The sequence below is a fragment of the Lynx rufus genome, unplaced genomic scaffold (assembly GCF_022079265.1).
Source record: "Lynx rufus isolate CCGP_SWC_20201006 ecotype Redwood Valley unplaced genomic scaffold, mLynRuf1.p SCAF_17, whole genome shotgun sequence".
NCBI lineage: Eukaryota > Metazoa > Chordata > Mammalia > Carnivora > Felidae > Lynx > Lynx rufus.
The window spans coordinates 39,116,571-39,141,169 of NW_025814831.1; the positions used below are offsets into that span (position 1 = coordinate 39,116,571).

Here is a 24,599-nt window from a genome sequence, read left to right on the forward strand (position 1 = left end):
AGTGAAAATGAACACAGGGCCCCTGAGTATTGGACCAGTCTCATTATATATCTGTCACATTTTATTTCTTTGTGTGCTTTTGTTTATCTTCTTCAAAAAAGTCTTGGGATTCAGAGACTTTTCATCTTTTGGTTTAATGAGTCAAATTATATGTACATCCCTCTTCCCTGGAAACTTTTCTTTCCTTTTTTTCCATGGGCCTCTCACAAAGATTAATTCAGCCAAAGGGCAGTAAGAGGATTTTTATTTAAAAAAAACAAAAACAAAAAACAAAGTTTGACCCGGAAGTGATCTCTCAGGGTGGAAGTAGGTGGGCCAGGCTGGGAAGTGCCATAGTGGCAGAGGCCACATGGGCTGGCCAGCTGCCTTGGCACCATGGGGCCAGACAAAAATACTGTCTTACAGGAGTCTGTGGTTTGGATCAGTGATGACAGGACAGATGTGGTGATTATCTTTGGGAACTCTGTCCTGGTACCTTCTGCCAATCTGGGTTTATTGGAGAGACAGTCTGAAGACATTGTGGACTGGGAGGGTGGACTCCTGGAGAACTTCTGCAGGAGAGGGAGCACGAGGGCATTGTCGGATTGCCCTTGTATTCACGCCATGTGCAGGTTCCACCCTGGAGGCCTCTGAAGCCCTGCCTGGAACCTACCCTGGAACCTGCCAGGAAGGTTTTTCCTAATAGCCAGCCTCTTGATTTGTAGATCCCCACTCTAGCTCCATTTTGTGACTTCTTAGTGTGGTTTCCATTGAGTACGCATGTTTTTAGACTTTTCTAAAGTACTTTTATGATTAAAAGAAGGGTGGCGGGCGCCTGGTGCCTCAGTCAGTTAAGTGTCCCACTCTTGGTTTCGGTTCAGGTCATGATCTCATGGTTGGTAGGTTGGAGCCCCATGTGGGGGTCTGCATGGGTTTGGGATACTCTCTCTCCCTCTGTTCCTCCCCCTTCCCCCTCTCTCCCAAAAATAAATAAATAAACTTAAAAAAAAAGGAAGGGTGGGAGGGTTATTTAACACTCAACATACCTTAACAATGTTTTAAGAGAGGGAGAGGAAAAGAGAAACTCAGTAGTGTCATTCCTAACATTTTGGTGACTATCCTTTCCTTTTCTGCTCTGTTTCTCTTCTCCTTCTCATTTTTTGATAGCTTAATTTTGACATAATTACAAACTTAGTGAAAAGTTGCAAAAATTATCAGGGAGTGAAGTTTGATAAATATCTTTGGGTTTTCTGCCTTTTTAGTAAGTTGGTTAGGTCTTCTGCTGGCATACTTGGGTAGTTATTACAGGTTTGGTCTCAGACCACCACAAAAAATCAAGTATCTCAATAAAGTGAGTCAAGTGAATTTTCTGGTTTACCAGTTCATATAAAATTTATGTTTACACTATACTGTAATCCATAAAGTGTGCAACATTATGTCTAAGAAAAAAGTATATACCTCAGTTAAAAGGTATTTTATTACTAAAAAAACTGCTAACCATCATCTGAGCTTTCAGGGGGTCACAATCACTGGTAGCAAGTCACTATAACATATAATAATAAGGAAAAAGTTTGAAGTATTGTGAGAATTATTAATGTTTGAGTCAGAGACACAGAGTGAGCAAATAGGGGTGCCTGGGTGGCTCAGTCAGTTAAGCATCAGACTCTTGGTTTCGGCTCAGGTCATAACTCATGGTTTGTGAGTTTGAGCTTGGCATTGGGCTCTGTGCAGACAGCGCAGAGCCTGACTGGGATACTCTCTCTTCCTCTCTCTCTGCCCCTCTCCCACTTGCATTCTCTCTCTCTCTCTCTCTCTCAAAAATAGATAAATAGATACAACCTAAAAAAAAACCACAAAGCGAGTAAATGCTGTTGGAAAAATGATGCTAAATAGATCTGCTTAACATGGTGTTGCCACAAATCTAAATTTGTGAAAAACATGATATATGCATGTTAAAGTGTCTTATTATTAATGTGTTTTATCTGTGCCTTCTTGTATCTCCTGTAGTTTGTGCTGTCTCATGGTTGCTGCTGTGTTATTTGGTGCACAGATATTCATAACTATTGTATCTTCCTTGTGAATTGTGGCTTTTAGCATTGAAATGTGTCCTTTTTCATCAGGTCTAATGACTTTTTGCCTTATGTAAGAGACAGAAAGAAAAAAACATGTCTCACATCCGAGCATAGCTCAGAAAAATGAAGATTTACCTCAGTTGGTCTGATAGGAGAAATAAACAGGATTTTCTCTCTTTTACATTGATTCGTTTGCCAGTTGAAAGGTAGAGAAGGGAGGTCATTTTAAAATTAATTAAAATTGCTGAATCCAAAGAACAGGTGCAGTTTCATTCTTTTGGATCTTTGCCTCTCAACAGTCTCTTGGTAGGTACATAATTCTTTAGTGTGTCAAAAATGCTAAGTGTTTAATGAATACGTTCTGAACCATAACTAATTAGTGGAAAGATTAAAAATGTAGTCAACAAAATGCTTTCTTTTTTTAACACTGAAGGATGGCTTCAAGATGTTTTTCTAAATAGGGCAGGTGAAGATAATTGCTTTTCGTGTCTTTTTCCAAGTTGAAGCTCTTTCAGTTCTTACACCTCCACCTTTTTCTTTTTGACCTTCCCACTTTTTATGAGACACAAAAAATTCCAAATTAAGTTCATGATGCATATGTAATATTTTATATTCTTTAGTATCTTCTTGCTTTTTAGTTCCTACCCTATAATTACCTAATGTGAACAGATTTACTGGTGTGGCTAAAACAGCCAGGTTACTTTTAAGTGTCTCAGCGAGGTATATTGCATCTTTAAGGGCTATATAAATGACATTTCCCTGTGAATGATAGACCTGGCTCCCAAGATATTTGTTTTGCTGCATTCACATTTTGTCTTTTCTGGGTCTGTTGATGATGAGAATCATAGAGCTGGAGTTCTTAATCTAAAACAATCTGTATCTAAGTCTTCTAATTGTAAATTCAAATTCCTGAGAGAGTTATGCTTATTTATGTAGTTTGGATGGAGGGGTTAGATATTGTTATGGGGTTAGGGCAGGGAGCAGAAGCAAGGCAGAGAATTACAGAGTTAAATAACCTTAATAATAAAAAAATAATTTCTAGTACCTGAGTTAAGAGTTTTGAGTTATCAAATAAAACTTACAAATTATGGTGCTCAAAATTCAAAATCTGCTTATTTTTATTCCAAAAAGAAAAAAATTCTAAGATGTGAATGAATAATATTTTGCTATTTTGAGAATCTGCGAAAATGTGACTTTCATGCTACAGTTAAGATTTCTTCCCGTACTTGCTATTAGAAGTCAAGTGTTTCACACTTTAAATCCTTAAAAGGGCTTTTCCCAAGCCCCCAAAGTTATTTTCTTTTGCATCCATGTTTCTGTTTCGAGATGTTGACCTATGAACCAGGTAGGTTTGCTATACATATTATGATGATGAACATGGTGAATTCAGACATTTTTATAAAGGTCAAGCCAGTTATTTGCTTTAAAAAAATTACATGCTTGTCTTGTTTTAAACTTTCAAAGTAGTGATTCTGACATCATATGTATGGTTCAAATTATATACTTAGAGTTCTTCAGCCTGTAGATTTTTTGGATAAAATGCAAGTCTTTACAGTCTAGTAGTTTAGACTCAATTTCAAATTCTTTCCCAATCATCCTTCAAAACTAAGTCTTGTTGATTCTATCACCTTGTTATCTCTTCACCCTATCCTTAATACCCCTTCACATGGTGACTGCTTTTAAAAGCTTGGTCCTGGGCTGTGACTGCCATCTGAAAGGCCTGGAGAGCTCACAATCTGTCATCAGCTTCAACCTCCAATTCTTTGTTATGTGGCCACCAAATATTCATTCTAAAATATAATTTACCATGTGGTCTTCTCATTAAGATTGACTTTTTAGCAACTTGAGGATAAAATGTAACTTTTAGCATGGCCTCTGAGGCCATTTTGTTCTTGTTTCCTTTCCAGCCTGACTTGAGCCATTACTTTGCCCTACTGTGTTTTCACACCATGTTGAATTGCAGGAAGTTTCCTGACTACCATTTGGGCATTTTGAACAAGGAGAATACAGCAGGCCAAATGTTAAATATCTCAGGTCACTTAAAACTCTTTAATAAAACACTCCTTCCTTGTTATACATCAGGAATTCCCAGTATCAAGAAAGAATCTAATTTATACCATGGTGATTGGCCATGGTAGGAAAAGTTGAAATTATTTCTTTGGAAGGGGACTTAGCTTTGATTCCTAAAAGTAGCATTACTTTCCCTATCAACTGGAATAAATAGTTCTGCAAGTCAGAATTAATTTTACTGAAAATAAACACTTAAGGAGCACCTGGGTGGCTCAGTTGGTTAAGTGCCCGACTTTGTCTCAGGCCATGATCTCACAATTCATGAGTTCGAGTCCCACATTGGGCTCTGTGCTGACAGCTTGGAGCCTGGCACCTGCTTAGGATTCTGTGTCTCCTTCTCTGTCTGCCCCTCCCCCACTCATGCTCTGTCTCTCTGTCTCTCTCTCTCTCTTTCAAAAATAAGTAAACATTAAAACAAAATTTTAAGAAAATGAACACCCAAGAGTTAAAAGGGGCTTAAAGAAAGAAAAACCATATTTGTGGTTAGTAAATAAGAACCCCCTCCCCATGCTTAAGTAAAATTTAAAATCTACACATACATTTTGCTTTTAATATTTATCAAAAGTATATTTTTGAAAAATGCACTTCAGCCCCTTTGAGAGGCTGATACAAATGCCAATAGTCATTGAGTACTCATTATTTTATATGCATTATTATATCAAATCATTTAATCGACTCTGTGAATCAAGTATTTACTATAGTCGTTTTAAAGATGAAGAAACAGAGGCTGTGCAGTATGGTATCAGGTGATTCACCCCAGGTCATACTTATTTTTTTTTTATTTTTTAAAATCTATTTAACTTCAAATAATTTTTTTTTAAATATATTAAACTTATTGTCAAATTGGTTTCCATACAACACCCAGTGCTCCTCCCAACAGGTGCCCTCCTCAATACCCATCACACACCCTCCCTTCCCTCCCACCCCCCATCAGCCCTCAGTTTGTTCTCAGTTTTTAAGAGTCTCTTATGCCTTTGGCTCTCTCCCACTCTAACCTCTCTTTTTGTTTTTCCCTTCCCCTCCCCCATGGGTTCCTGTTAACTATTTTTAAATAGAATTTTGAAATTATACAATTATATGGTTTAATCTTGACAGAAAATATAGTGCTTATGTTATTGTCACCAATTTGTTTCCTTTTATTAAAAAAAGATTTTTCTAACAACACTGTTAAATACCACACCAGTGTAACAAAAATCCTGCACCAAATATGACATGACTATGAGGTGGTTAATCATCTCCTACTTATCTAAAAATATGGTCCTCATAGTGACTGGTTCACCGCCAGGCAGGTGTTTAGGACCAGGGAAAACTGGCTCAGAGTGTCTCTCGGGAGCCCTCAGAACACAAGATGGGGATCTTAAATGCTGCTTGCCAGTCTTTCCTCTGGGCCCTGGAAGAGTTCAGAGTCTACCTAGTTGGGAGGTATGAAATTGGAAATGAAGCTTTCAAGAATGCCTCAGGATTGCAAGAATGGCCACAAATCTTTGCAGTTCCTTCCTGGAAGAGGTAGAGTTTACTTCTCCATCCCTGACTCTGTTCCGACCTTGGGACTTGTCTCAGTTCTTAGGCTGAATCCTCTACCCTGCCCTTAAGTGCTGCTGTTCTCTTGACAGGGTGGGGCCATGAAGCCTCCTTTCTTACTGCTCTTTTGTTTTCCTGAGGTCGAGGCATCCACTTACAGAAAGCTTCATCTGCATTTTCCCAGCTTTCTTACACCTACCTATACATCCCTGTCTTGTTCCCACTCTCCTTCCCTGCCTTCATTCCTTATTGATACGGGATACTCTAGTTTTACATCTGCGTAGCAGGAGCTATTTGACTCTTTCTTTGTATAAATAAAAATTTACAAGCTACATCAGTGGTTTTTTTTAGTATATAAGAATTATTTGCTTCTCTAAAAGTGTCTTCAGGTTTTTATCCATTATAATTTTTGAACAGAATGACCTTGGGCATCAATCACCAAAGATTGGCAGGCATCAATTCTAAATGTTTTAAAAGATTCTATTCTACTACACCTATATAATTTCTTAATTTTAACACTCATCATCTTATTCTTTCTGTTCTATGCCTTTAAAACATTAGTGGATGACACTTGGTGTTGTTATAGTCAAAGTCCATTAAAAATCACATAATTCTAAAACTCCTAGTGTTGTTCATGTATAAATGAATATTTTTATGCATATGTATTCATAATAAAGTTTATGAGCCTACTGCAATAATCAGAGTGAAGGGCTGACTAATGATAAAAGTGAATACAGGGATTAGGTCCATTCTATAGAAGAATCATCACATAGAGCCATGACTACACCAGACAGGGAACGACCTACGTTTCAAATGCTGCATTTTTAGGGATTCATTGGCTATATTAGATAGCTATACTCACTGATGAATAACTGAAATAACGTTAATGCATTTGTTTTACCCATTTCATTAACTCACCAAATAATGTGTTTCAAATTTTTTAAAAAGCTCTGACTATAAAACCAGCACCTCAGGGGATCATACTCCCTAAATATACCATGGTCTGTACTACTCCTTTAATTATATTGTTACTTGTCATCTCTGTTTTGTCTTTACATTTTCCAGTTTCATAGTCTCTGAATCTTTAATTCGCTCCTGTTTTACTGTCCTGTTTCCTGTGGTTTAGAAGTGAAATACTTCATAAGACTTGATGCAAAGAACTGAGAATATATAAATAGGCCAAACAACAACTTTCATGTTGAGTGTGAGCTTTTCTACTAATTTTAGGGCTTTGGGGGAAGGTTAGTTTTCTCAAGCCCTGAAATGTTTATAGCTGAGACTACTTGCACCCAGTGAGAGCTGACCTAAAAACTAGCATCAAATATCCTATAGCCACGAAGACGAACAGAAGGACCCAGATCTGAACTTGTGCAGCTACTGGATATTCCATGCACGATCCCATGTCTCTACAATCTGTGATTTCTGATTACTCAGTGTAGATATGCGTAATATTCCTTGGAGAAGAACGTTAGTCAGCTCTACTGTGAATGGTAAATTAATTAATTGATTTACAAGACACATCTTCCAGAAGTGCCATAAAAGTTTATTGTGAATTAAGTGACTATAAATTGGTATAGATAACTGGATAAAGCAAACACACTTTAAAATGATTGATTATATCAATGTCCAATTGATAAATCGTGTATCCTAATGGAAATTCTATGTTATACAACAATTAATATTGCTTATTATGCAGTGTGAGTTCCAATGCTGAGGGCCGAATTATCCACATTTATTAACTTTGCTATGCTTCTCTAAACTTCTTTTAAGAGGAGGAGCAGGGGTAAATTTTACTTTGCTTGAATCAGTTGGGATTCAAGTTGAGGATTTGGAGTTGAGGCCCTAGATTTTAGTCTTTTTTTTTTTTTTTTTTGCCAATTTGACATAGAAAAAATATTATCTTGAAAATACAATTTGATGATTTTTAGTTGAATTACCATAGAGTTATAGATATAGAGACACCTTAAACATTAGTTTTTGTTCATCTTGTTTGCTTTAGGGTCAAAGCAACCGGTGTTGATTCAGGTAGTTGAATAACTTGATCTAGGCCATACCATTACAGGTAGAGCCTCACATCTAACTTGAATGTCTTATTTCCCAATTTGTTCTTCTGTGTCTTTCTTCTCTCCCCTTTTTTCATTCACATTTTTCTTTCCAAAAAATATCTGTTTAGCTCCTGCTTGAACTGTTCTAGGAATTGGGGAATAACAAGAGTGGATGAACCAGAGAAAATTCCCTGCCCTTATGAGTTCATGTTCTAGCTTAATGCTATTCTTTCCACATCACAGGCTTTTTATTTATCCATGATATGAAAAAAATAAATAATTTAAAATTTTTGATAGAAATATGTATCAGACGTTTTTAACTTCAGCAGTTAGGTAAAATATGTAACAGACATTTGAATGCCTCCATAATTAAAAATGGTCTGGGGGCACCTGGGTGGCTTAAGTCAGTTAAGTGTCCGACTTCAGCTCAGGTCATGATCTCACAGTTGGTGAGTTTGAGCCCTGTATCAGGCTTTGTGCTGTCAGCACAGAGCTCACTTCAGATACTCTGTCTCCCTCTCTTTCTGCCCCTACCTCACTCTCTGTCTCAAAAATAAATAAAAATATTTAAAAAATGGTCTATGTTGGCAATGGGAAATTCATTTATATATGGGGTATCTTTTACTCATGATGCTACACTAATCAATCAATGAATATTCATCTATTATTCTGTAGATCTATTTACATATTTTATTAATTCAGTTTTATTAAAATAGGTAAGGAAATACATCTGTGAAAGTAGCTTGCTATTTTTAAATGAAAATTAGGCAGATTCATTAGAGAAAAATTTGGAAAACATAAAGTAGAAGAAAAAATAAACACATTACCTGAAGCCAGTTGCTATAATTATTTAAATGCATTTTCTTCTAGTCTTGTATCCCTTTGGCTTTTTTTTAATGTTTATTTATATTTATTTTTGAGAGAGACAGAGAGAGTATAAGTGGAGAAGGGGCAGAGAGAGAGAGAGGGAGAGAGAGAATCCCAAGCAGACTTTGAGCTGTCAGTGCAGAGCCCGATGTGGGGTTTATTCTCACGAACCATGAGATCATGACCTGAGCCAAAATCAAGAGTCAGACGTTTAACTGACTGAGCCACCCAGGCACTCCCCTTTTGGCTTTTAACACAATTTTAATTTCACCAGTTAATTAATTTATCAATTAATAATAACATGTCCTCTATAGAATAACATAGAATAATAAAATACAGTATATTTGGTTTTGTCATGAATATTTTATTTTAAGAAAATAAGAAAAAGTGCTTTTAATTGATAATTACTTTAGTCTGGGAGTTTTGGTTTCATTTTTATGTACTTTATTGTAGTTGTAACCAAAATTATATTATACTTTGTATCTTTATTTTTTCATTTAGTATTATAAGGTAAGCATTTTTGCACATTATTCCAAAAGACAGTTTTAATTCTATGTGAACTGATGCTTGATATGTAGATAGTTTTCCATAGTTGGATATTTTATTCATTTGTTTGTTTGTTTGTCTTACCAATCTGGGGTTGTGACTGAATATTCCATGTATTGGTCCTAAATCTTGATTGATTCCTGGAAGTGAAATTACTTAGTCAAAAACATTGATTATCATTGTAGTTACTGCACATGAAAATCAGATAGCTGAAGAGTACTGAGCACTTATAAATAGGTCAGAGGCTGTATTATAAGTGATAGTTTGAGAAAGGGTCACAGAAATGAATCAGAAAGAAGTAGAATCCTTCTTCTGTCTTTTCAAGGAAAAACCTAGTATAGAGAGTATAGCAGTGACGATAGAGTAAAAGGAACAAGAGGTACATGAAAGCAGCCCTTTAGAAGCCCTGTTACTTTCATGGCACCAGGGACTATGATAATATAACAGTTGTTGATGTCTTCTGATTAAAAAATAATAAATGGAAATAATAAGACCATAAAACCCATCCAGTATCCATAAGGCAGAGAGAACCTACCATTTTGGTGCACTTGCTTTGTAGAGTGCATAAAATGAGATCATACTATGTGTATGGTTTGATATTCTGCCTTTGTTATTTTACATAATGTGAACACCTTTTTGTCACTGTTTTCCAACTTATGATACTTGGGTGCTGCATACTATTCTTTTATTTATTTATTTTAAATTGAAGTATAATTAACATACAGCATTATATTAATTTCAAGTGTACGAGATAATGATTCCACATTTCCATACATTACTCAGTGCTCATTCAATGAACATTTTTATAATTCAATGTGGTACTTCTGATAATGCAAATAGAATAAATATGTATTTCTTTACAATTGGAATTACTTGTTTAAAATTTAGATAATGCCACTTACAGATATCTAAAATTCACCTGTGTAAGTGGAGGTAGGGCTTATTTTTTAAATTTCTATACCTAAAGTCTCCCTTAGGTCATCTATGATGCTGTATAACCCCAGAGACTTACCTTGGGTCACAGGTCTCTAATTAACCTTCCTTGGACAAATGTAAGGCTATCAGACCGTTGAATTGTCACTGTCACTAACTAAAAGAAAATTTTGGAGTGTCTGGAAACAAATGCTCAAGATTAATTAAATATCCATTATGGTTACCTTATGCTGATCATATGATCACATGATAGTTGTAACCACTTTCTCAATATATGCATGTTTTCTCTTTCTATCCTGGAGTGCCTCATGGTTCTTTAAGGATTTCCAAACTGTCTATGTGGGCAAGAATGTGTAATCTCACTCAACCTCAATCTCTGTCTCTCTGTCTCTCTCTCTCTCTCTCCCTCGTTTCTCTGGTTACATGTTGCCTTTTCTCTCTGGTAATCTTGCTGGCCTGAAGTGTTATAAGATGTTCCCTTCTTCTTCTTCCTTTTTTCTTGTCCCTTCTGACTTCAATCTTTGTGATGAAAGCAGATATTTACTCATTTCTGTGGTTAGAGTATAGAAAGCATATCTTTGGCACAGTGCCTTAATTTCTGAGTCTTCCTTATCCCCATCTTGTTTGGGCAACTGAGTACTCTTGGTTTGGAATGGTGAACTGTGGAGTTCAGCTCACCAGTGGATGCTGCTCTGAAGTGAAGAGTTGATTTCTGTGTGATTTCCAGAATTTCAAAAAGATATCCACATTTCACTACAGTATAGCACTCTTTAGGGAACTGTTGATAGCATAACAAATCTGAGTCTCCATGTTTTCCCCAACTCAGCTTCTTAGGCTCTGTAGTTGTGGATGGGGAGCCCCCCGGGGCTGGGCCCTGAGGCCTTGCATAAAGGTTGGCTCAGGAGAGATGGAAAGGCATCCCTGGGGAATAAGTCATGGCCAGTATTAGTCTGCCTGGAGCATAAGACTTAGTTGCTGAATAATGTATGTTTAATATATGTGCAATCAGTTCCAGATTTATAAATACTGTAACAGCAGATCCTTCTATATTGCATTCTGTCATCTCTACAGAAGAAGCAGAAGAAAGGATGAAACTAAAAAGTCACCTTTGCTCCTTCTAGTCAGATGGAACAAGTGATGATGGCAGAAGATAATGAAACTATTTGTTAAAATACGATTTTTGTCTTTGTTGTATTTCATTTATTCATACCACTCCAGATTTTCCATCAAGAACTGCATTCAGGGTGATGTTACTTTACATATTATATGACAGTGTTGTACATCGTTATATGTATCTGGATGGGGTTATATACTCAGGCTCTAAATTATGCTAGTATATCAATACCATATATGAAACTGAATAAAAATAGTGATTAGGATAAGAACTAGTATAGGTACTTGAATACTTATCTTATACCATTTTCCAGGGAAAGGTGACGTATTTGGAGACATCTTCTGGAAGGAAACCACCCTCGCTCACGCATGTGCCAATGTCCGAGCACTAACATACTGTGACCTCCACATCATCAAGCGAGAAGCCTTGCTCAAAGTCCTGGACTTTTATACAGCTTTTGCAAACTCATTCTCAAGGAATCTCACTCTCACTTGTAATCTAAGGAAACGGGTATGTTGCATGTATCCACTTCCCCTTATTAGTATCGATAGAGTTAATATGTCATGCTCTATTAGCTGAGGTGTGGAAAAGGTATTTCATTTTGCACTCGTACATTCTCATTGATTTGAAGTGACATAATTCTTTCCCTTTCTTTATATTTTGTTTCCTTTTTAAGAGGGGGGAAGAAACCCTGAGTATGTGGTTAAAGACTTGAATCTTTATAATTTAAAAGTAAAATGAAAGGCAGAGTTGAGAAACAAGCATACTGTACTATAATATAATTAGTTCTTGGGGTTTATGATAACTGCCATAAAAATAACGTCAGTGTCCCTTACTTTATTATGTGGATTTTTTAAGTTGGTAAGGTTAATCAGACTGAATGTTTATTTTATATTCCTGACTCCATTTAAATATCCTTTCTCATTTAATGATCAATTCATAAAGCATATTACCTGTGAATTCTTTCAAAGCATACTATCTTAAAAAATAATTAGCCACACTGACATGTCCTACAAATTGGTATAGCAATCCTTAACTTTGCACTGCTGTTGCAAATACAATCTTCGTGGCCGTTTTCTTTTTTATTGATGACCGTGACACAAATTTAATTTGCATAAAGACATCCCCTAGCTATGATTTATGGGTCATTGGACATTGGCTAGGGCCCTTTTATTGCCAAGAATGAAATACACATTTGGACAACTGCACTTAAGGAATTTCATCTAAAATAATTGCCTGTCTATGGTGAAGTATTTTGAAATAGCAAGCTTCCTTCCCATTGCCCCCTTAAATAGAACTTTCCCTTTAGTTAACATGGAGGAGAAAAATCAAGCCATGAGACAAATCAGCATCTCTACTGCAGCAGCAGAGAAATGAACATAAGCAAATCAATATAGCTCCCTACTTGGGGTTCTAAGAGAGGATAGGACTGCAGGAGTCATATTCCTCCCAGCTGTGTCACAACATTGGATCTACATTTGAGTAACATTTTCAGGTTATATTTTTGTTAACAAATGTTTATTGAGCACTCACAACCTGCATGACAAAACGTAAGGAGTTGTTGTGAGCACGAGGACTAGAGCCGCAATGCTTAAGGAGCTTACAGCCAAGTGTGACTGGTATATGAAACACAAATATGTGAAACACAGATTTGTACATGTAATTGAAAGTGAAGATGGTGATGAATGGGGAAGAGGGGTACCGAATATGAACTAAACGTGGAATTTTCTTGTTTATTCATCAGGGAGTGTAGAGTCCCTTTTAAGCAGAAATAAGTCTCCTTTAGTCCATGCTCTACCTTCCCCAGTGCCAAATTCCTCTTCTGCAAGGCAGCCCGTTAGATATTTGAAACTCTTACATCTTATTAAGTCTTCTCCAGTATAAATTTTGCCAGTTTTGGAGTCTTCCCACACACCGCGAGATCACCGAAACCCCTATCCATCATCGTTACGGTCCTCAGGACAGATCCTATTTGTCACTGTCCTCCTCAAAGCATGTTGTTTACACAGTACCTCATCTGATGTTTGTAATATTCCTGTGGAAAAAAAAGGACAGTTATTTTCCCTTCAAAACACATGGGGAAACTCAGGCCCAGAGGGATTAATATCAAATAACCAACTGATATATTTGCAGTGCAAGGTCTCAAAGAGGGATAATTACCAGTAGAAAATAAATTCTGGTTCTTCAGAATGAGTCCATCACAGAGCTCTATTGCCTCTTTTTTTTTTTTTCTCTTTCACACATCTGAGCATATGTACGCCACACCCACCCACCCACACACTGTTGTGAATGCTGAGTGCACACACCTGCATGATTACCTCTGCTAGGAAGAGAGCTAGAGACAGGAAACTGTGTGTTTTTTAATGGGACCCGGGGGTGGTGCACCCACGTCTGCAGGTACTGGTGCCCAAGTTACATCAAATGGCTTCTTCCCTATATACTCTGTTCCCTGTTACAACCTGTGTCCATTTAAAAAAATTTTTTTTTATAAATTCTAGCCCTTCTTCAATTGATGGATGGTCTCAATAACTTGGCAAAATGTGGGGACAGGTGTGTTGTCGGTCAGTGTCACTTTGTTCTCAGAAAAAAAAAAATTCTCAGGATGGGTGGCTCAGTCGGTCAAGTATTCGACTCTTGATTTCAGCTCAGGTCATGATCTCACGATTTGGTTCTTGGGGTCCAGTCCCGTGATGGGCTCTGTGCTTACAGGGCAGAGGCTGTTTGGGATTCTCTCTTTCCCTCTCTCTCTGCCCCTCCCTGCCTTGTGCTCTCTCTTTCAAATAAATAACCATTAAAAAATTTTTAAAAAGTATTCTCATAAAAATAACAGAAAATATCCTCCAATGACTCTTGAGAATATCATTTTCAGAGCCTATTTTAAAACTGTGCACTTCAACACATTTTTTTATTTAATAATTGATCTTATGAAATTTTAATAACCCACAGATGAGGCACTATGATTTCCACTTCATTGAAGAAAAAGCTGAGGTTCTGGGAAGGGGACAGCTAGTTACCAAATCAATTATGGGTCAGGGTTTGCCTTCGAATCCATCCCTGTCTGATTCTAAAACCTAACTCTTTAGGTGATACCATGTTGCTTTGGCTTGTCAAGTACTTGATATATTTTTTTCCACAACAATATTCCACAGACACATAAGTTTCTCATTCCCTCAGTCACTTTCACTTCATTCCCCACAGAGCTATTAATAAAAGGATATATATTTTTAAGTAGGCTCCACACCCAGCTTGGAGCCCAACGCGGGGTTTGAACTCACAACCCTGAGATCAAGACCTGAGCTGAGATCAAGAGTCAAAGCTTAACTGACTGAGCCACTCAGGTGAACCTAATAAAAGGATATTTTGTTCTTATTGCTATTATTGCAAGCATTCCTGCATTGAATATTTTTTGTGAATTGCACATTTGTTGTGAATTGCATAATCAAAACTACGTCCGTAGTATGCTATTGATATCCACAGCTATCATAACCATCATTTAAGGGCATGTCCCTAGTGAGTTGGGGGGAGTGGATTTGGAACCCAGATTTTCAGCCATCACGGATTTCAGCTCTGGTTTCATGAGCGCATGAGGTGGCTCAGTGGAGAGGTCTGTAAAGTGTGTGGTTCCTGGTGGTCACAATAATGGGGGGGTGTGTCAGTGCTTTAGCTGCTTGCCCCATCTCCATTATGGGAAGATAAGATATTTGTTATGCCAACATAGATCCCGCTAACCATCCTTAAGTTCCTCTCTATACAAATTCTAGAACTAGAACTGGTAATTCCATCCATCAACTAGAGCAGGGGTTGGCAAACTTTCTCTGATAAGAATCAGTCAGTAGATATTTTAGGATTTGAAGGCCACAGAATCTCTGTGTCAATGACTCAGGCTTGCCACTGTAGTGTGAAAGCAGCTGTCTTAGCTCAGGGAGCCCTAACAAAATACTGTACATTTAAACAACAGGAATTTACTTCACACAGCTCTGGAGGCCGAGAAGTTCGAGATCAAGGTGCGGGACCCAGCTGGGTACCCCAGTAAGGGCTCTTTTCTTCCTGGCTTGTAGACCTCTGCCTTTTCTCTGTGTCCCCACATGGCTGTGAGTAAGGGAGACAGAAAGAGAGGGAGGGAGAAAGAGAGAGAAAAAGAGAGAGAGAGAGAGAGAGAGAAAGTTCTCTCTCTAGTGCCTCTTTTTAGGGCAGAATTCTTATCATGAGGACCTCACCTTCATGACCTCACCTAAACCGAATTAGCTCCCCAAAACCTCTTTGTCAAATATCATATTAGGGGATTAGGACTTCAAGATCCGAAGTTTGGGGAGATACAGTTCAGTTCACAGCAGCAGCCAAAGATAATATGTAAATAAGTGAGCATAGTTGTGCTTTAGCAAAATTTTATCTACACAAACAGGTAGCTTCCATGGGCCTTAGTGTGTCAATTGCTGGGAAGGACAATGAGAATGCAAATACAATTCTTTCCCCCTTATATTAGAAAACATCTCTATTACTTGCCGCTCACAGGTTATCATGCAATGGAAAATACCATACATGAGAGGTGGCTGCAGAAACAGGTCAATAAAATGCACGAGTGAGGCAAGGCTCCCGTGGCTGTTGAAGACCAGTGTTCACACCATACATAAGAGGAGCAGGGGCTCCTTGGTCTGGTTGCACACTGCCTTGGAATGCCAGCCCAGTGTTGCTTGGTCTGCATATTTTTTTTTTTCCCCAGAGAATCCAGAGGTGCAAATTTTTACACAAAACCACACTAGTTTTGTAACTAATTTGCTTTGGCTTTTTTAAAGATAACATGGTCAAACAATGCAAGCTTGATGAATGCCAGACTGATGAATCCAAGTGTGCTTGCTCTTGGTCCAAATGTTTGTGAACTAAATGGAATGAGTTTATGAACTCTTGATCTCATGATAGTAGAAGCCTGAAATTTTTACCTAAAGCCTGTAAATTTGGATAAGAAAAATTATTACATCTTAATTTCCTTTATTTTCTAAGTGAAATTTAGCTTTTTCTTCAATCATGAAGGTTGCTAACATACTACAGTATTATTAGTATTATTAAATAGTATTATTTACAATTATTAGTATATATTAGTATTATTAAATAGTATTATTTACAATTATTAGTATATATTAGTATTATTAAATAGTATTATTTCTTTACCAAAAGAACTCATAGATATTTTCTTATTATATTGTACTTGTTGAAGTGTTTAGGCTCATCACTGCTTAATAATTATGGAAATTATTATAAACCTGCTACTAAGATGAGGTTATTGCGTTAAAAAAGCACAGATGACTATTTTTTGTGAATTCTTTTTTAATATTTTGATAACTGGACTTCAACATAATGTTTTTTTTTCCATTTGCAATACTATATATTTTATTTTGTGCATTTAAAGCAACACAGGCTTCCCTAGACTGCTGGAGATCAAGAACCCCCACACGACAGTCAGAAGCTGAACTAAGTTGAACAAAAGGACGGGTTGGTGTATTTTTCTCAATAATAAGAACACAATTCCATAGTTTTCAGTAAGTTTAAACACATTCAGAAAAGGCATGGAGAGCAACAGCGGAAGGTTGGCTCACTCGCTGACTTGGGTTATGTATTTATGTACTTAATTAAGTGAAGCTACAATTTCCTGGAATGCCAGAATGGTGTTTATCAATTTCTTTTTTAATGTTTATTTATTTTTGAGGGAGAGAGAGAGAGCACAAGTGAGACAGGGGCAGGAAGAGGGGGACAGAGGATCCAAAGTGGGCTCCGTGCTGACAGCAGCGAGTCTGATGTAGGGCTCGAACTCGCAAACTGATGACCTGAGCTAAAGTCGGATGCTCAACTGAATGAGCCACCCAGGTGCCCCAGACAAAATGGTGCTTATTAACTTGAGGACCAACCCTCAGGTCCAGGTCTGAAAAGGCAAGCGGCACACCCAGCACAGGTGATCTCTAAATTGTAAAGGATTTTAATCAGACTGTTGAAGCAATTCGTGCACTTCTGCTCATTCTGCCTAGTTGTGATGCAATGAAGTTTACTGTCTGTGTAAAAAGAGTTAACATAGCAGGTGTGACTGCTGTGCTTTAGAAGACCTGCTTCTAGAGCAGGCTCTTGGCTGGCACCTGGGAACTCGGTTTCAGGAGGGTTCCCGTCAGGTTAAGGGGTGAGAGTGGCTCACTGTGCCTACTCTGTTTATTCAAACAGTGTGGTCTCTGCTAAACATTTACTTATGGCCACATTAAGTGTGGTTGGGATTTTGAGTTGTTTCTAAATATTTCCTTCACTTTCAAGCTAGCATGAACATATTTTCCTCCAGACTGACTATTTGGATGAGTGAGGAGTTTTATTTGCTATTTTTGGTACCTTTTCTGACAAGACCCTTTGACGAAGTGTGGCACAGAGAGTATTGGCTGGCTCAGTGTATATCAGTATGCATCCATCACGGCCCTACTACATACCTAGGCGGTCATGGAGATAAAAGGCCCAGTGCCTGCTCTCTAGGGGCCTGCCGTCTAGCAAGAGTCAAATAAATCCTAACAGAGCCCGATAAATGCAATGAGAGGATTACATTCAGGGTAGAGAGTGTGGGTGGGGGTCATAGAGGAGATGAATCCAACTCATCCCAGAGGAAGACACAGGGAGGGATTCCAGGAGGTGATGATGACATGACTGGCATTAGGATTTTATTTTATTTTATTTTATTTTATTTTATTTTATTTTATTTTATTTACTTTATTTTATTTCATTATTTTATATTTTATTTTAATTGTGACTGTTCATTTCTATTTATTTGTATATTTATTTAGAGAGCATGAGCAGGGGAGGGGCAGAGAGGGAATCTCAAGTAGGCTCCATAGCTCAGCACAGAGTCTGACTTGGGGCTCAGTCTCACCACCGTGAGATCATGATCTGAGCCGAAATCAAGAGTTGGATGCTTACTGACTGAGCCACCCAGGCACCCCAGGATTTCATTTTAAACAGAATAATATTCAAGAGGAAGGAATGATCTTGCAGACCCCCTAGTCCAATTTATTTTCTTTTTTTTTTTTTTTTAAATTTTTTTTTCAACGTTTATTTATTTTTGGGACAGAGAGAGACAGAGCATGAATGGGGGAGGGGCAGAGAGAGAGGGAGACACAGAATCGGAAACAGGCTCCAGGCTCCGAGCCATCAGCCCAGAGCCTGACGCGGGGCTCGAACTCACGGACCGCGAGATCGTGACCTGGGTGAAGTCGGACGCTTAACCGACTGCGCCACCCAGGCGCCCCAATTTATTTTCTTTATAGATGAGAAAACTGAGACCCAGTGAATTAAGTGACTTGCTCAGGTTTGCTTAGCAAATAAGCATCAGGTCTGGGATGGGAATCCAAGTCCTTTGAATTCCATGCTGGTGGTATTTTTACTAGCTAGCCTAGTTTAAAAGCCTTGTGTCGGAGACTGTGAGTAAAATGCAATACTTGGCTGTGTTCATTTTTAACAGGGAAAAAGGAAGGTAGACGTCATGAGTTTGCCTGTGATTCGTAGACTGATTTTAGTGTTTTTCACATCATGATTAGGGATAAAAGTAACAGCAGAGCAGAAAAACCAGGCTATCGGCAGTGTTCAGAGTTGTGAACAGGATTCCCAGTCTCAGTGCGAGCCAATGTGTGTGGTGTGGCCCACAGCGGGTGTGCTGCTTGCGTTGTGAAGGGTCTCATTTTTAGTAAAAGCATGGAACTTCCGACATATCAGTGTTGTTCAAGAAGTGTTACTGAACACGGTAAAATACTGCTTTGCTGATAATACTATGTTTCTAATATACTCTCTGCTATCTTGTTAATACTTTTAAGAACTATACTGGCTGCCACCCTGTTAGGATAAACATGTGTAAAAAAGGAAATTTCTCACATTAAACAAAACTCCTATTTTTTACACCTATTTTCTTAAGAATTGAGCGCTTTCACATTAGAAGTTATGAAAAAAAATACTGACAAGTTTCCTGCCAGAAGTGACATTTATTAGTACTAAAAATGTTTGTTGATTAAAAAGGGGGAAGAGGGGGAGGAAGGAAGATTGGAAGAAAGAAATAAAAGGAAAACAAGTATTTTCATACAGAATTGGGAAAGTATGAGATCTGACAGCAGGAAACAGACAGGGAATGAGCTGATACCGAGGACGATTCTTTGTTAGGAATGAGAACTAAGATAACCATGTGGTCAGTTCCAAAAAAACCAACTGGGAAGAGATCGCTAACTGAAATTTGAAAAGAAAGAAAAATAGTTAAGACCGAACAATGTGAATATAGTCCTAAAATTGTGCAATAAACTGGGCTTCCCTTTTAAAGGCCATGTCTATGGGACATCTGGGTGGTTCAGTGGTTAAGCAACCAACCCTTGATTTTGGCTCAGGTCATGATCTCACGATTTGTGAGTTTGAGCCCCACATCGGGCTCCACACTGTAACAGTGTGGAGTCTGCTTGAGGTTCTTTCTCTCTCTCTGCTCCTCCCATGTGCTCTCTCTCAAAATAAATAAATAAACTTAATAAAATAATGTTTTTAAATACCACATCTATTATGTTAATGAGTAGAAACTCCTCTTGTGGTTCCAGATTGAGTGGTCATGGACAGAGAACTAATGTGTCTTTTCATTCCATGGCTCTGCTGACTTTATTGCTGGTGTCATGAAAATTTCTAAGCCAAACGATTCTAGAGAAATGTTTCCAGTATATCTACTATTATGATGGAGTGGATCTCCTTGGACCTTGATCAAAAGTGATGCCAAATTGGGGCGCCTGGGTGGCTCAGTTGGTTAAGCCACTCTGTCCCTCCCTTGCTTGCTCTGTCTCTCTCTCAAAAATAGATAAACTTTAAAAAACTTAAAAAAAAAGTGATGCCAAACTGACACTTGCCCTTAGTTGTGGTCTCAAAGAAACACCTCTATGGTTGCCTTGGAGACCCATCTTGCTCCTAGTTTATGCTCCTTTTTACTGAACATCTGTATACCCCTTAGTTCAGACACAAGCTAATCTAGGACCTATTAACAGTATTAATTTATCCCTTGTATTAATCTGTTCAGAATGCCATAACAAAATAACACAGACTGGATGGTTAAACTGAAAGGTATTGTCTGACAGCCTTTAGGCTAGAAGTTCAAGACCAAAGTGCCAGCGAGGTTGGTGTCTGCTGAGAGTTCTGTCCTTGGGTTGTAGATGGCTGCCTTCTGGCTGTGTGCTCATATGGTCTTTCCTCTGTGAAGGAAGTCTCTGGTGTCTCTTCTTAATCCTGTTGGATCAGAGCCCCAACCTTATGATTTCAACTTAACTATGATGGTTTCTTTAGAGGCCCCATCTTCAGAGACAGCCACACTGGGGGTTAGAGCTTAGATATATGATTTGGGAGGAGGACACAACAACCCTCTTTTTTTTTTTTTTTTTAAATTAAATGTGAAGGAGTAACTTTGAGAAATTTTCTAAAATCAAAACTTACAACTGAAATAGGTCTGATTACTGGGGATATGCATCAGCATCAACATTCAGTACTGGCTGCTGTAACTTCTCGGCAATGCATAATTATCATTACTAGCAAAACGTTCTTGCCCTCCTACAGTGATTTAAGAAAGGATCCCATTTAAACTTAGAAAAATTTCCCCCCAAGAATGATGAATGCAAATTGTAAATTGGAAAAACAGAACATAAAAGTAGTTATCCCTTTCCTCCCATAAAACCAGGATCCTTTTCCTCAAATGGCAGTATTCTTAAGTAGAGAGTAACAGAAGCCAGCTGGCCATTTATGGGTGGCTAGAGCACCAATCCTGTATTTTAATATCACAGTGGAAAGAAATCGTGGGTTAGGGTCACTCATGCATTAGCACAGGCTCAGAACTCAGTAACTGTTTTTCTTTCCAAAAAGCATTCTTATCCTGGTGAATCCAGTGACACGGAATGTATTTTTTTCTTTGAGCAGTGAAGCATCTCTATAACAATTACCTTTTATAGATGGAAGACAGACTGGAATTGGATACTGAACGGGCTTTGAGTACTTGCTTGGTGTACATGTGTTGCAGCCTACATGTATTTCAGGGGTCAATACTGGCATCTTTGAAGAAGTAGTCTAGGATTCTGATAAGGGGAGTTCCAACTCCACTATTTTCCCCCCTTTCTCCCACCCTGGTACATCAGCTGAACAAAATACGGGAGTATATTCATTCCATATCCCTGCAAGCTCGTATCCAATTAAAAAGACATCACTAAAACACTGTCCACACTTGGAACAAAGCTAATATGGTCTCCATAAAACTCTGAAGTATTCCAGAGAATCTGCGCTTCTCTCATAGCACTGATTGTGGTACTTGGATTTCCTATTTGCATGTTTGTTTTTTCAGTTAAACAACGAGCTCCTTAAAGTAGGTATTTTTCTGTAATCTCTTTGCCATTGCCAATGACCAGAATAGTGCCTGCTGTGTAACTGAATGAATGAATCAGTGAATGAATGCAAAGTGAATCTGACATACTGGCCAGCATAGTTTCTATCATCACTGACTACAATAATCACTGCCATCCAGAAAAACAAATGATGCCCTTGACGATTTTGGCAGAGAGCCTTATGAAATAGGATTATGAAAAGGACCATTACGAATTAGTGTTAAATCACAATTAGAGCTAACTTCCAGCTGCAGTTTCTAACCATTTCTGCCTGCGGAGTCCACACAATGCCCCGTCTCTCTAGCACTTTCAGAAGACAGCAACGTTGACATCACTATTGCGTGTATTTAGATCACCTGATGCCAGGGGCTGTGCTTGTCAGAACAGTGCTTTCATCTCATTCAAAAGGACTTTAAAGAACAAACTTTTTTTCTCATCGTTTCCCTTGTAGAATCTGCATACACCCTTGAGTGTGAGCAGAGAGCTACTCCCTTAGCTGATCATCAGGATCGCAAATGCGTGTGAACTACTAGAAACACTGGCCATTTGGGGCGCCTGGGTGGCTCAGTCGGTTAAGTGGCCGACTTCGGCTCAGGTCATGATCTCGCGGTCCGTGAGTTTGAGCCCCGCGTCGGGCTCTGTGCTGACAGCTCAGAGCCTGGAGCTTGTTTCCGATTCTGTGTCTCCGTCTCTCTCTGACCCTCCCCCGTTCATGCTCTGTCTCTCTGTCTCAAAAATAAAATAAACGTTAAAAAAAAATTAAAAAAATAGAAACACTGGCCATAGACAGTACCCTGCGGCTTGTAGAAGTTTCACCTCCAAACTCCTGTAGCTCTGTACCTTGCAGTTCACACACCGCGGGCCTTGTCTCATTTGGGCTTCAAATCAACACTGGAGGGAAGTGAGCCAAGAGAGGTGAGGCGACTTGCTCGAGGCCACACAGCCAATCGCTGTTCTGAAGTTCCAGCCTCCAGTGTCTCAGCTTCAGGCTGGCGCTCACCCCGCTGATGGTGGTTGAAAGAGGCAGACTTTCAGCAATTCCAGAAGTTTATCATGTGCATTTAGAGGAAGCAGAGACTTAATTATGCAGTCTTTTGATTCCTTAAGCTGCTTCTATTTAGGGCTGTCTTGATCTGCTTCCAGACAGAATAAAAACTTTTCCACATTTAGCTCTCAGGACATAGGTTCACAGATCCCTCACTCTTCAGTAATACCTCCAAAGCAGCTATTTAAGGACAGTGTTTCTCAAGTTTCAGAGTGGGGCTGAATTCGGTAAGTTACCAACATACTTGAAGGGAGATCATACTGTCTGTTTGACAGCTCCCCTTTTCAAAACTAGAGTTTATTTTTATTGCAAGAAAATATGTCTTCTAGTAATAAATGAGGGAATAAGCATTTAGTATAGTCAGAAGAGTAACCTAAGAAATGATAAAATTATAATTTTATAAATTATTTTTCTTGGGAATCCTCAAAGTAGCCAGGGCTGAATCCTGCCTTACAATAGTGCCTTTTAGGGGTGTCATAGCTGGACACCAGACTATTCATTTCCATGTGTCAACAACCACTTCTTAATTCTCAACAATTAATATTTGATGAAGGGGCCTCTGGAAGTACAGTGCTATATCACGCCATCTTCATTTGTAGGAAACCCCTCCTTTTGAATGAAAAAAAGCAAGGATTTCTATTAAGACTGAGGGGCGCCTGGGTGGCTCAGTTGGTTAAGTGTCCCACTTCAGCTCAAGTAATGGTCTCACAGCTCTTGGGTTCGAGTCTCATGTCAAGCTCTGTGCTGACAGCTCAGAGCCCAGAGCCTGTTTCAGATTCTGTGTCTCCCTCCCTGCCCCTCCCCTGCTCACATTCTGTCTCTGCCTCTCTCTCTCTCTCTCTCAAAAATAAATATTAAAACAAATTTAAAAAATATATTAAAACAGAAATGTACATAATATTTGCTTCCCTAATTTCTTTAGGTATTGATTTGAATTTTGAATATACACAATTTTTCTTATATTTGTTTCTTATGTATCTTTTTCCTTCTCTGTTATGGAAAAAGAAGTCAATGAATCACCTATGATTGTACATATAATATGTATATAATATAAAATATATACTATATAATAACAGGTATGTATTTTACGTGTGTGTGTGTATATATATATATATAAATATATATATATAAAATGTTAACTTTGGATCTGTTCGTGGATCAGTACTTTAGTATATTTTTAGGTAGAGCTCTTTGTGGGGGGGGTTCCTCCCATCCAACCTCCAAGTTAACATCTAAATTTGATGATATAGTTTGTCCTTGTAGGAATTTCTTCCCATCAGTTTTTGAGCTTAATCCACTGACTCAGCTTCTTCTATTCTCTGAGGAACCTCAGAAAATATCGAGATCAATAGACGTGTATTCAAAAGGTTTCTGTGTTGATTCTAAGTAGTTTGTAACACTTTACAACAGATTTTGAAAGGCTTTTGGTTATTCAAAGGGGTGTTTTCAAGATGTTTACAGTGCCAAAAAAGTGAAATAAATATTATATTTAAAACATATCAATGTATGTAGAATAGGAAGCATTTTAGAGCATTATATACATTTTGCAAACAAACAAAAAAATAGAGATCTGCTCTGTGGTCAGATTGAATTCTTAATAGTTAACGATTATGACCAAAATAGTATGTGTCTTCCTGGAATGTCCGTTTTTTTCCCTATCTGAAAGGTGCATTTAATAGATTTTGACATTCTAATCAAGTGATCTTTCCCCAAAGGAGTCAAATCAAGTCATTCTACTAAATAATCAGAGACACTCAGATGACCCAGCGAGGCTACAGTAATTTCTCCCAGAGAAAGTCATTCATTTTCTGCCTCTTCTTTCTGAATCAGGTTATACTTGATTTAACCCAACACTTTCAGAAGTTGACATTTGATGTCACTGGGGTTTGCGTTGTGTCCACAGTTTCATCCTTTAGAGAGCGTTGTCAATCTGCAGCATTTCAGCAGAGGCTCCATCCCTCAGGAAACTCACAATCTGGAATGCAAATTGCAGGCTAAACATGGGAA

The 24,599-nt window shown here is 38.2% G+C and overlaps 1 protein-coding gene across 1 annotated transcript in view; it reads left to right on the plus strand.

Annotated features, from left to right (window-relative positions):
• KCNH5 (potassium voltage-gated channel subfamily H member 5) overlaps positions 1-24,599 on the plus strand; it is a 303,474-nt gene that overhangs the window by 232,666 nt on the left and 46,209 nt on the right. Inside the window, exon 10 of the mRNA XM_047079822.1 lies at positions 11,461-11,657. Coding sequence (XP_046935778.1) covers positions 11,461-11,657 — 197 coding nt within the window. The remainder of the gene's footprint in view (positions 1-11,460; positions 11,658-24,599) is intronic.